Raw genomic sequence first — 15804 nt, forward strand, 5'->3', positions numbered from 1 at the left:
ATTTGTCACATTACCATCCACTGAAGGACGCTCAAATGCATTTAAATAACACTAAACTGTGCCTTCATTTATTATTTATTATTATTCTTTCTTTATTATTACATCTTCCACCCATTTGACCTTTGCTGCTGAATGTAAAGACTACGCTTGTGGGGGAAACATGTCCCAAGTGTGTCTTATATTTCTGACTCAACGGGCATTGGTCATGTCTCAAGGGACCATGGTCCTGATGTTGACTGAGGATAAAAGAGAGGAGGCGAAGGATGAAAGAGATGTTTTATCTCCTCCGATTAGCCACCCGACCATGCGGCAAAGGCCACAGGATCCCCTGAGAAGGGGCATGGGAGTGATGCCTCACGCTCTCAACAACCCTGACCTGTCCTTGAGTTCCTGCCAACCAGTCTCGAAGTTAGAACATTAATATTTTGTTTATGATATCTAAACTCATGAATTTAATATATAACAACTGTCTGTTCTCTACACTTTCAGGTTTGGTATACCCATCAGCCGGCAGATACACTGCACTGCTCAGTCGGTAGGGAACAGGAAGTAGCAAGGCAAGAGACAGGAAGTGGTTCTAGGAATTGCAGAATTCAAATGAGAACGTTACCTAGGTCCATACTCTTCGATTTGCGATTCTTGATCATTTCTAGTTGAGCGGCATCGGCGTATTGTTTGGTTCGCTTTTCCGACATGCTTTGCCGACCGAAGCCCTCCCGGAGAAACATGTCATCCATATCTGCGTCAGGACTGAGTGAACTAAAACAGAATGAGAGAGGAAAAACACATTACGTTTACACATTTGGCAGACGTGTTTACACAAAATTCGAAATTACGTTGACATTATTAGCTTCATGCTTTATGAGTTGAGCTAAAAGAGGAACATACATTAAATGTTATCAATCAAATGAACTGAATTGGCTTTGTGCATATTTGCACTAATATTGGTTGAATGGAAATTGTAGACTTTGTCCAGCCAGATCTTGTACTTTACGTTTCACAAATGCAAACAAGGCTTTGAGTGACAAACCTTTCACAACATTAGCTTTCGGTGCTTTTTTATTCTGAACATGACAACCCATCAAACTTACTATATGTCTCTCACAGCCTTGAACCACGCAGAAAAAGATCCAAGGAAATTTTTTTATTAAAATTGAATTCAATTTTGAATTACAAAATAAAAAGAAATACGAAGCAAAAACTTTTTTGAAGAAGAAGACAGAGATAGCTAAGACAGAAAAAAGAAGAGATAGAGATGTTTTTCAGCAGGGGTCCACTTTAGACAGAGCTCTACTTCACAAAACCCCATTCAGCCGGTCACTTTAATTGCTCACTTTTCTTCCATCCCTGAGGCAAAATCATGCTTTACCTCTAAACAATAAACAATGCCCTGAATTAGACCTCTATCAATCCCTACAGTAACAAGATGCACAACAAACAAACTGAGGATGTATTATTCATCCCTCAATACTTCACGACACAAACTCACACAGCATGTTCCTGAGAAAAGATAAGGACGCGTTGCATATGCAACGTTATATAGCTGTATTTTTAAGAAGGGTAAACTAGCCAATATGTTTCTATTATTTACGTATATTAGAACTGTCAAGGACTCGGAGTGGTGGAAGAACCCAAATGCAGGCAGGCAGTGAAGGGGTTAATGAAACAAGACTTTAATAACAAAAACACAAACAAAACAACCTCGATGGGGAAAACAGAACTGAGAACTGAATACAAAACAAAAGACTTCCCACGAGGGGGCAAAACGAAAACAAGAACAGTAAAAACTAAACTAAAGGACATGACCAAACGTCTTAACTCAACACACGACAAGGGTAGAACACAACACTCACAGAACACGGGCACGGCTAGGGACAGGACACTCTACAAGCAAAACACAGGACATCCAGATACGTAACATTGTACAATGCACGAGCACAAGACAAAGAAACATGAGGGCATTTATAGGTAAGACAAATGAAGGATATCGATTTAGGGCAGGTGGGAAACATTAGACACGGAAGGGAAGCAATACATGAAATGAGAGGGGCGGGGCAAATGACGAGACACGAGAAAACACATGAGATGTCAAAAACATAAACATCTCATGGCTTTCTCACATAGAACCTAAGGGCTCCGACCCGATCCTGCCACACGACTAGAAATACAGAACCAGGAAGGCAGGACCGTGACAAGAACGTAATGTAAATTATTTCTTGCTGCTTCTATTAACAAATGAACATGCATATTTGTTCTGAGACTAATTCATCTCGGCATGTCTTGACTTTTCATAAATAATCCTATAAAGAGTTACTTAAATGGAAATATAGAAACATTTACACTTTAAAGCTGGAATCCGGTTCATTAAAAGTGCATTAAATCATTTCTGTTTACGTCACCGGCCAACACAACAGCTGCTGGAGTGTTCGTCAAGTTTGTATTTTCATCTCACGTGAATGTACCTCAGCGTACCATAAAACTTTTCTTCAAATTTGTAATATTTTATATTTATAGTATAAAAACACTTTAAAGCAAACGTTCTCTGCTTTGACAAGTTTCACTACATCCAATGTTGGTGTAACTTTACAACGTCTACTTTCAAAGCAATGCAACTTTTTTCAAGAGGAGCTTAAAAAGTTTAAAAGGCATTGGAGACATTTTTCTCACCACATATTCTCTCATCCTAAACAAATGGAAGCAGAGGCAGACACATCTTAAACTGCATCTCAAAGTTGCGTCCCGGGGATTTTGAAAGTGTCAAAACACAGCCGTAGCTCATTCCTGTGAGTCGCATGCTAAAATCCCACACGCACGATTTAAAAAAAACACTTTTCTTTTGTCTTATTTTTTTCCTTTTAGTGTTTTAAGTCACACATCCTTTTACTTGGAGAGTGTTTCTTGCTGTTTGTAATTCACTGCAGACCAATAGGAGCTCTGTTGTAAATCGTGAAAGCGCGCCTGAACTTTGGAAACAGCATGGGAGCGAAATAAGGTTTAAAGGATACAAACAACTTATAGTTGCACTTCCAAGGTATTGAGACTGCAAAATAAATTCTCCACAAATAATAGGGGCCATTATATTACACCAGCTTGGTCTGCTTTGGTTCTACATGTTCGATACTGATCTGTTCTCGACCGCTGAAACACTGCTGTGATCAAAAGTGTGATGGGAAGCGCCCGACGTGCGCGTGACACGTGGATGTGTGGGATGTGTTTTATTAAGGGTAGATGTGTGTTGCTGGTATTGATCGTGATGTTATGATGCTTCATTGTATGTGTGCGGATATCGACTCAATGAATGTACGCAAATACAGGGAGATCGAGAGCGAGCGAGACCTATACGGAAGATAAGGTCAATGTATTCTCTTCAGACTCTCTCACTTCATTTTAAACCCAGTTGTAATTATTTTTCTTTCCTGTAGCATATTAAAGACTGCAATTAGTGACTCTCTCTCACACACACACGTACAGTAAGATTTCTTTTAATTAAACAATTTCTTTAAATTTTAAGATGATAAAATAATTTTTTACATTATCATAATGTTATGTTATGTTATGTTATGCTATGATATGCTATGATATGCTATGTTTAGAGCTGTCAATCGATAAAAAAATGTATCTGATTAATCACACATTTTTATTAATCACACAGAACATTCATGTTTTTAAATATACTTTTACATTCTAATAATTTCACATTTAATCTCCAAATTAATGTAGAAACAACAGATTTCTTTAACAACATCATTTTATGTATGAATGAATAAGAGCTATCATGTCTAACAGGTAGAAAATAGACAGAAATTGAATTAAGTTCTGAAACATTTTACAGTCTTTAATGCTAAATTCTAAATCAGATACAGAATTAAAGCTACAAAACACACTGAATTCCTCTTTTCTTTTGTTCTTTGATTAACATTAATGACAGGAGTCACAGCAGCAGGTTTAAGAATGTGCGATGAATTATATTACATGACATTACATAACATGACATTATAATACAAAGCAAACGAGTGATTGAGACATCTGAAGTCGACGTTTTTGTCTGATGCCTTTAGTTGTCCTAATGTGTAAATAAAAAATAAAAATAAAGCTCCGTTCTCAACTAAAAAAACAATTCTGTGTTATATGCATGTTTGTTCTGTGTTATATGCATGTTCTAGGAAGAGTGTAATGCCTGTTGAGACAAATTTGATCCCCCAATATGGTGAAAACTCTAGAGAGTAAAATGTGAAAAACATCTGGGAGGTGAACATACACAACGGAGATGGGAAAGTTGCAATATGTTGAAGATGTTGGAACAACAGCATGGTGCTGTGCGATGTTAATATTCATACCCAACAGGGATCGATTAGCATTTAGGGAAAGGAGAAAGTGTAATTAACAGTACAGCACACGGCAGCATACAGTGCAAACAATAAAACACACACACACACACAAGAGATAGGGTTTGCAATAGATGTGTGCGATAGAACACATATAGCGATGTACAAACTAACAAATAACTCAATATACACTCAACCGGCCATATATAAACAATGAGGTTTACACAAGGTGGGCGCAATGGTCATTCAACAAACTGTACACAGCAAAATAAACTACTTTGCGTTTAAATGACTTCATTAGGTAAGAATAAGATATGGGAGACATTAAACTAGCACAGCTATAGAAATCATACAGATAGGATACATGGGACAACGGTCAATTATAAAGTTTAATGGTCATTATAAATAATACTATAATGACTGTGAAATGCTGCAGTTGACCAATCAGAATCAAGTATTTCAAAGAGCCATGTTTAAACAGGATTGTAATATAATCACATCACTCGACTCACCCGTGGCTTAGACCTGTCATGGACGACGAACAACAAACTGACCATCACACACACTCACTCACTCACTCACTCACTCACTCACTCACTCACATAATTTATTGCATTATATGTATTTTAACATTAAACATATTTATTAATTGTAACAAAAAATGTAAATGTAATTGATAAGCATAGTCTCAAGGGATGCAAGGCTGCTTTAATGCAACATGCATGCATTCATGACTAACACACACATGTGCACAAACAAGTGGTTGCTGAATGTGTTGCTGTACTGTAACTAGGTCACTTTATTCATGTGTCTTGTGTAGATTGTGGTTTGGCCTTCCTAAAGGACCATTTGTCTTGTGAGTAGCCCTACTAATGCATTAATGAGCGATACGCTTCTATGCGTGCGCCCATAAACAGCTGAGAGAGGGCATCCTTCATGAAAAGAAAGAAAGAGAATGTGTATGGCTATGACTGGAAAAGCACACTTGTACTATGTTTAATATTTCTGCAGTATGTGCCCATTATGCAAATGTTCTGTATGTGTGTAATACCTGGATGACCTACCGTACTACATTTAAAAAAGTGAACCGAGTACACTGCATGAAATAGTGTATTGTATTCAGGGTTGCCAAGTCCTCAGGTATCCCACGGAATTGGGCTAACTGTTTCTAACTGTCTGCTATTAATGTGGTAGAATTGAGTAACAAATAAGGCTTTTTGTATTAATGCGCTGTTTTTTTCTGTTATTTCCAAACAGATCTGTAGCGGAGCGCCACCACCAGACACCACATGGCGCAGCTGGTGTGTGTACCTTCACAGAAAACAATAAGGTTTTATTTGTTAACATTAGATAACTACATTATTACACATTATTATTATTATTAATACATTATTGGATTATTGACAAAACTGGATTATAAAAATTCACAATGAACTAAAGTATGTATTGTACACTAAGTTAGTATACCATTCTGAACATCATACGTGTAAGGTGTAAGGCTTTGCTGTGGCTCAGTGGTTAGAGCATGGCACTAGCAATGCCAAGGTCATGGGTTCGGTCCCAGGGGATTGCACATGTATAATACAATGCAATGTAAGTTGCTTTGGATAAAAGCGTCTGCCACATGAATAAATGTAAATGTGTAAGGTTTTCATTTCCTTTTGGTAACGCCCTCCTGTGGGTGTAATTGCTATGACATCTGTTTTCATATATGTGTATAAATGCACAGAAAAGCTGATTAATCACTGAGAGATATGCATGTGTGTCTTCTACTCAGTTAATTTAGTCATAAATTTGCATGGAGAGTGTATAAAAATGTGTGAGAGCAAGAGAGAAAGAGAGAGTTGTGAACGTATAAGGTCTCTGATGCATGAATAATTCAGACTAGCCTGAGGCAGTGCTGATGCACACTTCTGCCAAGTGTTTGTATGTGCATGTGTATGTGTTTGCATATATGCGTGTGTTTGTGAATAACAGCACAGTCACGGTCTTAATCCCAGAGGACAAACATATGACATCACATAAACAAGAAAATACAGAAATGAAGTAATTTATTAGAAGAGAGAGACACAGATTATGAAAAGGACTGTGGGAAAGCAAGTCAGTTTTCTCATGGGACTGAGGGAAGAGATTGAAAGTGGACAGAAATGAATTGCTCAGGTCCCTTGCTTTAGAACCCTCTTTTAGTCTAACAGGCATGAAATCAGGGACACACAAAGACTCATGACTTCGTTGAAACCGCATACATTTTCTATTATCCATATAAAATTGATTGAATAGTATAAATAGTATGAATAGTTATGGCACTATTACTACACAAAAATATTCCTTTCATAGGTAAGATTATTGAAAAGGTTGTTTTTAATCAGCTGAACAACTACTTAAACTCAAATGGATACCTAGACAAGTTTCAATCTGGTTTCAGGCCACATCACAGCACAGAGACAGCGCTCATAAAGATAATTAATGATATTCGCTTAAATTCTGATTCTGGCAAAATATCAGTGCTGGTACTGTTAGATCTCAGTGCTGTATTTGACACTGTTGATCATAGCATACTTCTAGAGAGAAAAGAAAACTGGGTCCGGCTTTCTGGGATGGTCCTCAAATGGTTCAGGTCATACTTAGATAGGAGAGGTTATTATGTGAGTATAGGAGAGCATAAGTCTAAGAGGATGTCAATGACATGCGGAGTCCCGCAAGGCTCAATTCTTGCGCCACTCTTGTTCAGCCTGTACTGTATATGCTCCCACTGAGTCAAATAATGAAAAATAACCAAATTGCATATCACAGCTATGCAGATGGCACCCAGATTTTCCTAGCCTTATCGCCAAATAACTACAGCCCCATTGACTCTCTCTGCCAATGCATTGATGAAATGAACAGTTGGATGTGCCAAAACTTTCTTTAGTTAAACAAGGAGAAAACTGAAGTCATCGCATTTGGAAACAAAGATGAAGTTCTCAAGGTGAAAAAATCAAGTCAAGAATCTTGGTGTGATTATGGAGTCAGAACTTAGTTTCAGTAGTCATGTTAAAGCGGTAACTAAATCATCATATTACCATCAGTATTTAAATTATTTTTATGTAAAGCACTTTGAATAAAGCACTTGCCTTGTCTTACTAATAAAATTAATTATAAAAACATTTCCAACATTTGAACTAACTAAATAAAATTCCAACTGAAATTTCCTGGAAATATCCGAGAGACTTGCATCCACACAGAAGATATACATTACTAAACACAAAGGAACAGCTCCACAATATGTTTCCACACCCGTTTCAAGCCACAAACATTAAACTTAAGTCAAAACCTGGAACCTGGAGAGCACGGCTTGTTCTCACTGCTGGGGCCTGACAGCTGTCACCATCACAGCGGGACGTTACTGAAAACACCATTACCAGCCTGATTTATTTATCAGCTCTCAAATTTCACCGCTGTGTGCAAACATAATGAGCAGCGATTTGGGCTTTATGACAGACTAGATATCATACAACATTAGCCCGGGTCAATCAACGTTCACCTATGAATCATTGAATGCCAAACATTTTAATAATGCATACGATTATGACTCAGCTTTGTCTGTGTGAAAAAATGCATTATCGGTGAAAAATGAGCCTTTGCTTTTGTTTTTGCGGTTTTGATGGGGTGATGTATCGGGTGCGGCTGGAAGGTGCGCTTTAACACGGATCTGCAGCGATTTTGCATTAGTACTAAATACAAGTGGATCAGTCGTGACTAGCCATCACGTAACAAGTCGTAAAAGTAAATGCAAGAAGCTCTCTGGATGATGTTTGAATTTGTGTTAGAAGTACAGTAGCTTTAGCTATACAGCCATACAGCCCTCAATGTTAAGTCTAATGTTATTTAAGGGGGACAATAAGAAAGAATTTTTGGTGCTTGTTCAATTTAGTTCAATTAACTAATACAGTACGGTTCTTTAAAATCACAGCTTAATTTCACTGCATGCGATACATTTTAATTTGTTAAGTACAACTTGATTTAATCTTTTAACAACAGGACTACATACTGTACAATATACGGAAATGCAGAACAATATCAATATGATGTGAGCATTTGAATTTATATAGTTTTACTACTTTACAAAATTTTACTTAAAGTGTTTATAATGTAATTTGTGAGATACACTAATCCAAATTTCAATTATAATATGACAAATCTTTAAAATAATGATTTACCTGGCACTACATTTTATTATTTTGCACAGATAAAACTGGAAGCTAGCTTCCTAAACATTAATCTTTGAATGGACTTGCTTAAGTCGATATAAAGATTATACTTTTCAAATAATGTTATTTAGATTATGTAGGATGATTTTATAAAAAACAAGACAAAAAAGACTTTAGCTTGGTTTTCACAAACTCACGTGATTATAAATATTGTGTTTAAGTAACAAAAGTGCCCTTCCTATTAGTAGTTTTTAAGTAAAAATAACAACAACGACAAAAAAACATTTTTTTAGTAAATGCAGTGAAAAAATACCAAAACATAAATAAAAACACGTCAGCCAATCCTAAATTCAATTCACTGTGTGCAACAATATTTTCAAACATGTCTCTATAGACAACTTCTCAAATTGTAAACACTGGGCACTTCCAGTTTCATTTTTAGCAATTTTATTTTTAAATCTTACATGTATAATAAAATCTTAAAGATATTCGTTTAACATTTTGTTTCGGTTATAAACGTTCTGTTGGTTGTTTTTTGTTCAAACATTGTGTAGTGTTACATAACGGAAATAGGAAGTTCTTCTGGACCAGCGTTGAACCATCGTTGTTTACATCATCCTAAGTGGTCTATATAACATTAATTTAAATATAGTATATTTAATTCAACCCATTATTCTCGTTGAGGTCTCAGAATATTTCCGTTCCTACCTCTCTTCCTGTATCTGGACATCTTTGGGCCAGTCAGGCATCTCTGTCACAAATCCCATGTCATCGTGTGAGCTCGATGATGATTGGTCAGACAAGCGGGCAGGAAGAACAGGTGGCCTATCATCTTCAATGATGACGGTGTCATCTCTTGGCATGTTCACGGTGGGGGACAGCTGGTAGTTACCTGGGAAAGAAAAATATGATAGTTATGGTGTCAAACCTCTGCCGACTGTTAGTTTTTGAGAGTCGCTTCACTGATCTGGAGGACAAATGTGTATTGAGTTTGTGATGGTCAGTGAATGACTTCTTGAGACACTTTGGGTAAACAAAACCTCACCAATGCAACATTGCGTGTATTCGGTACTGTTTCTGAAACATGGCAAGCAGCTTAAAATGGATTTTCTTGCATGCACGCTTACGAAAATATACATACACCATGCTCATGCTGTCCAATATAAATATTTATGCATTGTACAACAACTACCGTACTTGTATATGCAACAATTACATTTTAATTCGGTTGCATGGTTTACTAACTGCAGGCATTATATGAGGAAACGTAGGTACACATAAACAGAAGCCACTTGGTGTATGTCAACAAACCTTAAAAACTCTCTACAAAACAGATGGAGTGTAAGGTAAATTCTTGAGCAAAACAACCCAAATCCACTTGTTTACAATTAAAATGAGGGATTTTCATCCAAACGTGAACTTCTGGAGTTCCGCTAGGTTCTTTCAGCGTTTGTTTATTTGAACAATAAGTCATTTTGCAACTTTAGCAGCTTTAAGAGCAATCACGTGTAATTGCTGCTAGATGAACAACCCTGGCTTTATCCCAGGAAAATATAACTCAAATGTATTTCCAGCGTGCTCCAGACAACAAATTTACTTTAATAGAAATAAATGAGGGTTTAATGTGTTGTATTGTTGGGCTTTAACATGTGATAGCAATTATAAGCACTTTAGACAGGACGTTTGTTACAAACAGGTCATATTTTTGGAGTTCACGCTAAAAACTGAAAACAAAAAGTGAATGGGGGTGAAAAGAGTGAACTTAGCAGAGGAAAAGTCAGGTTCTCATTTCATAATTTAGCTTTTGCAATCTAAGGCTGTTTAGTCTAATGGCCAATACAGAGATTTGATCTTATTGAAATAAATGAAAGCAGCACAGGGTAAAAACCATCATGTAAAAGAAACATTGCATCACTTTAGAAAATAATTATTAAGGTTTGTATTGACACAACTGTAATACTGTCCTTAGAGGAACTTAGCTAGCTGGTTTATGTGTACAATATGTGTATTATTTGGATGAGAAAAAGCATCTGCCAGGAATACATATATAGATAAACAAAAGTATCAACTGCAAATAATAATATTATTAATAATAAAAGTATTATTATTGTTAATTAAAAAAGTAAAAGAAAATAATATCTAATTATTTAAAATAATAATATTATATGAGTATTATATGAAATAAAATATAACATTAAAAAATAAAATAAAAATTTGAAAAGTAAAATAAAATAAAATAAAAGACAACCTTTTGTTTTCAGCAGCATCTCCAAAGACATGTTTTAGTTGCAACACTGTAATGAGCCATTTGTAAATATTTAGCATTGAAACTGGATAAGATGATGTGGTTTTGGATAACATTTTAAGTAATGTACATTAGAAATGTTTTGTTATGTCAGTTTACTGTACGGGAATCAGAACATAGTAGTAAATAGTAGTACTCTTGACAGTAAACAGAATTACAGCCCTGACGTGTGAGAACGTGTTATCTTTAACTCAAGACATTAATGGTTATGTGTGCTAAACTTTCCTTGTTAAATCATTCAACTCGCACACAAGAAGAACCAAACAAAACGTTCGTCTGATTTTAGTCTGAGAAACTAATATTCACCACATTTTCCCTTGAGACACCTGAAGCCCTTTTTCAGCCTAGATATAGAATTTCAGGCAAAGAACAGAGCCAGTCAGAACACTTGCAACGTTTGCCAATAAAAGCTTCCTTAAAAACCTCTGAGAAGTTTCATTAGGTTTCATCAACGTGAAGAAAGAAAAGCACATCCCTATGGTGGTTCTCGAGGTTGCAAGGACATGTGCGAGAGGCCTTGATGCTGCAGGCGGTCCTTCCCTGTGGAGAGAGGGCCGGGTGAAGGATCCGCAAGAGGTTCAGGACCCCAGAGCTTGGATCTCAATGCAACCACCGATGGAGAAGTTACCGAATAGTTGCATCAGCGTATCACACACACTTTCTCTCTACCAGAAGATCATACTGCAGAGACACTCAGTAGTGGGTCAGGAATTACAAAATTCGTCCTTGGGAAAACCTTTGTCATTGCATACAAAAAGGTTTGTGTGTGCGCGACAGTGTGAACATGAATTCACAGTAGCGTAATTTCATCTAAACAGAAACTGCGAGACATTGCCAAAGCCCAACAGATTACAGCAGTAATACACATGGAATTTTAAAGAGAAAAGCATAATAATAGCACCGCAATGCCATTTCAACATGCAAGTAACGACCACAATTAAATCCACAGTAAAAACGATGGTCTTGATAGCGGCGGAAGGTCCACGCGAGGTCATTTTAGCTCATGCAGAACATGGTTTTAATTGGCTTTTACTGCTGAATGCATTCATGTACTTGCATTAAAACTGTTCCTTCCTATGACCTTTTAGCACAAGTGTTGAATTCTCTATACAAGGAAAAATTTGTGGCATTACTCTCGGCTATGCTAAATGGCGTAAAGGACATCTATAGAAGAGGCACCAATGACACGCAAGTCGTTGACTTGGAAAAAAGAAGTAAAGCAGCTTCCACACTAGCTGGCTAATTTCGAAGGATTGTAAAGGTGCGGGGGTGTACCTGCCCTGTAAGCAGCTGGGACTGATGTATTAGAAAAGCTCTACTGGATGTTCTCGAGAACAGAGCTCGGTCCTGGAGGGAAAGTGTTAGCGACTGACAAATCCCGCTGACACCCGCTTGGCACCTTGTCTAGATCCATTATCCAGAGCGCGGATGAGAGCGAAGCACGGTGGGGTTAAAAGTAATTTAGGTCTGCATGAACCGTGAGGGATTGCATCAGCCATTGCAACAACTTAACAACCATGGGAAACATTAGCAAACATGTTCCGATTCCATTTGCCTTTTCAGTATCAGCCATTTATGACGAAATTCATTGAACAATAAACTTCACAATGAAAGACAAACAATCCACATGTTTGACTTTACACTGGGTGGCTCGAGAAAAAACCGAAAGGTCTTGCTTTGCCCAAAAAAGCTGAACACATCATGCTTTTGTTTAATTGTTGAAGTTATCCAAACGTTCGCATCATGCTTACATCCCGAGGACATTTAATTGAGGTCATCCGAGGGATAAACATCAAGGCTATCGTGCACATCTTTCCCAGGCTGTTGGGTCACATAAAGGAGCCGTTTGTGTTTGTAAGTGCGTCTTCTGTTTAAACCACACAACGAAACAGAAATTCTCCTTGCGGGGTGCTGATGGTGGAATGCGGACCGCTGTTGTGTTTAATCACACAGTGATCAAACAAACCCAAGTGGAATCTCTTCTTGATCAAATAGAGCCCTCATGCTTGTTTTTCCCGGGTCTGGAGTCAAGACAATGAATAGAACAGACTGATGGGTGAAGAAGCTTTGGACCCTCAGAATGGGGTTTGAATAAATAAACTTTCCTTAATGTGCTTAAAGAGAGCTTCAAGCTATCTTTAGGATGCTCAACGGTTAAGTGTCACTCATCGGTGAGGCTCATGTTGGCTTTTTTGGTCCTACGCTCCTCCCCTTCACAGTTTCTCTATATGTGTGGTCACATGCACTGGTAAACTGATAGATCTAGTCATAACGAAAAATGCAAAGTATCACAGTAGACTTGAGTTTGGAAAAACCTGAGGTAAAAGAACTTGCCCTGGTGGGTTCAATCCATCCCAAAAACTTCTTATGATAGAGAGAAGCATGTAAAACACAACACATGTGGCAAGATGTTAAAGAAAGGTCCAATACAGCCAAAAAATGCCACTTGCACCCAAAATCATTGACTTTAAGGTTTAATGTCATGCCAATGATTTGTTCCAGGCATGTTCCAACAAAGTGTGCTTCGATAAAACAGGCAAGAGATTATTTGCAATTTACAGAGACCAAGATTTCAATCTACCAAAGGCTTTTAGGAGAGCTCAAACTTGACATTGCAAGTTTCAAGATGCAAACATGGTCAGTTAAAATCTGGTCTTCAACGAACAGGCTTGCGGGAACATGCAGGTTTCATTTTCCCTCTGTCACTGACAAAATATAATTCAATTTTCGGTAATCCGGTAATCCAAAAAAAACATTTAAATGAAAGAAATAGGCCAACATGTGGTTTTAATAACAACCTCCTGTGCATTCAGGAATAAAGTCATCAACAATAAGTTCAACTTTTCCCAGGAAGTAAGCCAATGGTCCAATGGTCTTTCATGTCCACAGTGACTTGCTGTGGTCGGGGGAAATCAAGAAGCACACCACTGAGATTGAGGGTCTTTGATGCCACAATCTCACCGTCATGTGTTCCAGAACATATCTTCCACAAATATGGGGACCATTCAATGCCATATACTGTAGATAATTAATAAATGTAGTTCATAGAGACATGAAAATGGACTTTCATCAAAAAAATTACATTCCTGGACCTACTTGTGACAAACCGAAGAATGTTGGTAACAGAAAAAAGGCGGTACCCATTGACTTGCATTGGTTTTGTGTCCATGCAATAAAAGTGAATGGGTTTCGCCGTTGTTTGGTTTCCAACATTCTTCAAAATATCTTCTTTTATGTTCTGCAGAAGAAAGAGAGTCATACAGGTTTGAAATGATAAGAGGGTGAGTGAATGATGACAGCCTTTTCATTTTTTGGTGAACTATCACTTTAAGATCCTTAGAATTACTTAAAAATGTAGGTGTTTAAGAGCAGGGGTGGTTCTAAGGTGAGTGGATATCCGGGGCTTAGCCCAGACACCTCCACATATGTGTTCGAATACATACACACTGGCATAGCAAGTCAGGTCCGGGCCCATATGCAACAACTTTTAACGGGCCACATCAGTCTGTTCACGACTGCGTTGCGCATTACTGGACATTGGTTGTTTACTCAGGTTTGTTATTTAAATGTTAATGCGTGTCAATCGTGCTCAAATAGTAACGACAGACCCCAAGGGAGCACAACTCCGAAGCGCCAGAAAGAGGGAAAAATGCGTCGCCACCAATAGCCCTGTGGTTAGTGCACCGATATACTGTATAGTGCCAGTGTACTTGCAGCCCGATTCGAGTTCGATTCCCTTCTCAAGTGTCTTTTGCTGGTCCCACTCCCCTGTCTCTAATCAAAGCTTTCATGTCTTTTCTCCACTGTCCTATAAAAAAATAAAGGCAAGACGACCCTAAAATATAACTTAAATATAGAAAGAATGCAAAAGCGACGCAGCCAGTGTTTTGCACGTGTTTTTACACGCAACATGTGAATGGCCCTAACATTTGATAAAACCGTTATTAAACATTTAGCTACTTACATCGCGCTGGATCTTTCACAGTCAAAGAAGACCTTAACCTCGGCTTCTGTCCATAGCAAATCCAGCCTTCTTTCTTTTGTTTGGCCATCTCAATTAGATTGATATTGACGAGCTCATTCAGAGTCCATATAAATTAAACTTCATTCCGTTTCGACACAGCAAGGTAAACAAGTAATGTTGTACAATACACATTATACAATAATAATAAGAGTGTAAATGATTATATGTACTAAAATGATTAAATATGTGATGTGAATGTAGTTCGGCAAAAGGTGGATTCGATCTTGCATTCATATGTTGCATCAATACTACTCATCACGGGTCTACGCCACAGAAGCTGCTGGGAGAGTAGAGTTGTTTTACACTCTACATTGTTTTACGAAGAAGGACATACTCACATTTACCCATGGGTGGACACGCAGAAGACGCAAAACGTAAACGGCCCCTAAGTGATTCATACACGGCATGGTAATGAAACATTAGGGGCTTTACTGAAAACTTTTGGAGCTTCAGCCCCCTTAGCCCAGCCCTAGCACCGCCCCTGTTTAAGAGCAGACTGCCCTAAAATCTATGGGACATCCAGGCCCTCCAAGAATGATTTTGAACAGCTCTTCCCTAAAAGCAGGTCTCCTGATAAGTGTGTGGCACATCGATATCATGGAGGACAGTCAAAGGTGGCCACTGCTGTCAGAGCAGGTCTCTCTATCCAGACTCTCTCTCTCTGGTCACTGTTTAATCTGTTATCTCCCATCAACCCTCCACCTGTTAGCATAACAGCTCTCATTATCCTTTAGTCTTCATCGGCGTATGAATACAGCGGGTGTCCAAGTGTGACTGGCACAGACGAAGCACTTAAGGCAAGCCGAGGGAGGTTGAGGGGGTGCTGTTAGCCTGATGCAATTCCCTACATATCTCTGTCAGTCTATTCCTGGTACAGTATCGTTCACAAGAGAGAACATATGCTTAGAAAAACGTACCTTGAGGAAAAGAATGTCACGGTGTCAGGATTTATGATGAAAG

The 15804-nt window shown here is 38.0% G+C and overlaps 1 protein-coding gene across 4 annotated transcripts in view; it reads right to left on the minus strand.

Annotated features, from left to right (window-relative positions):
- pard3aa (par-3 family cell polarity regulator alpha, a) overlaps nt 1–15804 on the minus strand; it is a 426846-nt gene that overhangs the window by 151847 nt on the left and 259195 nt on the right. For all 4 annotated transcript variants that reach the window (XM_057322206.1, XM_057322207.1, XM_057322205.1 and 1 more), the window contains 2 exons: nt 9224–9407; nt 611–759 (listed from right to left, as the gene is read on the minus strand). In XM_057322206.1, coding sequence (XP_057178189.1) covers nt 611–759; nt 9224–9407 — 333 coding nt within the window. The remainder of the gene's footprint in view (nt 1–610; nt 760–9223; nt 9408–15804) is intronic.

Source organism: Triplophysa rosa, linkage group LG23, assembly GCF_024868665.1.
Source record: "Triplophysa rosa linkage group LG23, Trosa_1v2, whole genome shotgun sequence".
Lineage (NCBI taxonomy): Eukaryota > Metazoa > Chordata > Actinopteri > Cypriniformes > Nemacheilidae > Triplophysa > Triplophysa rosa.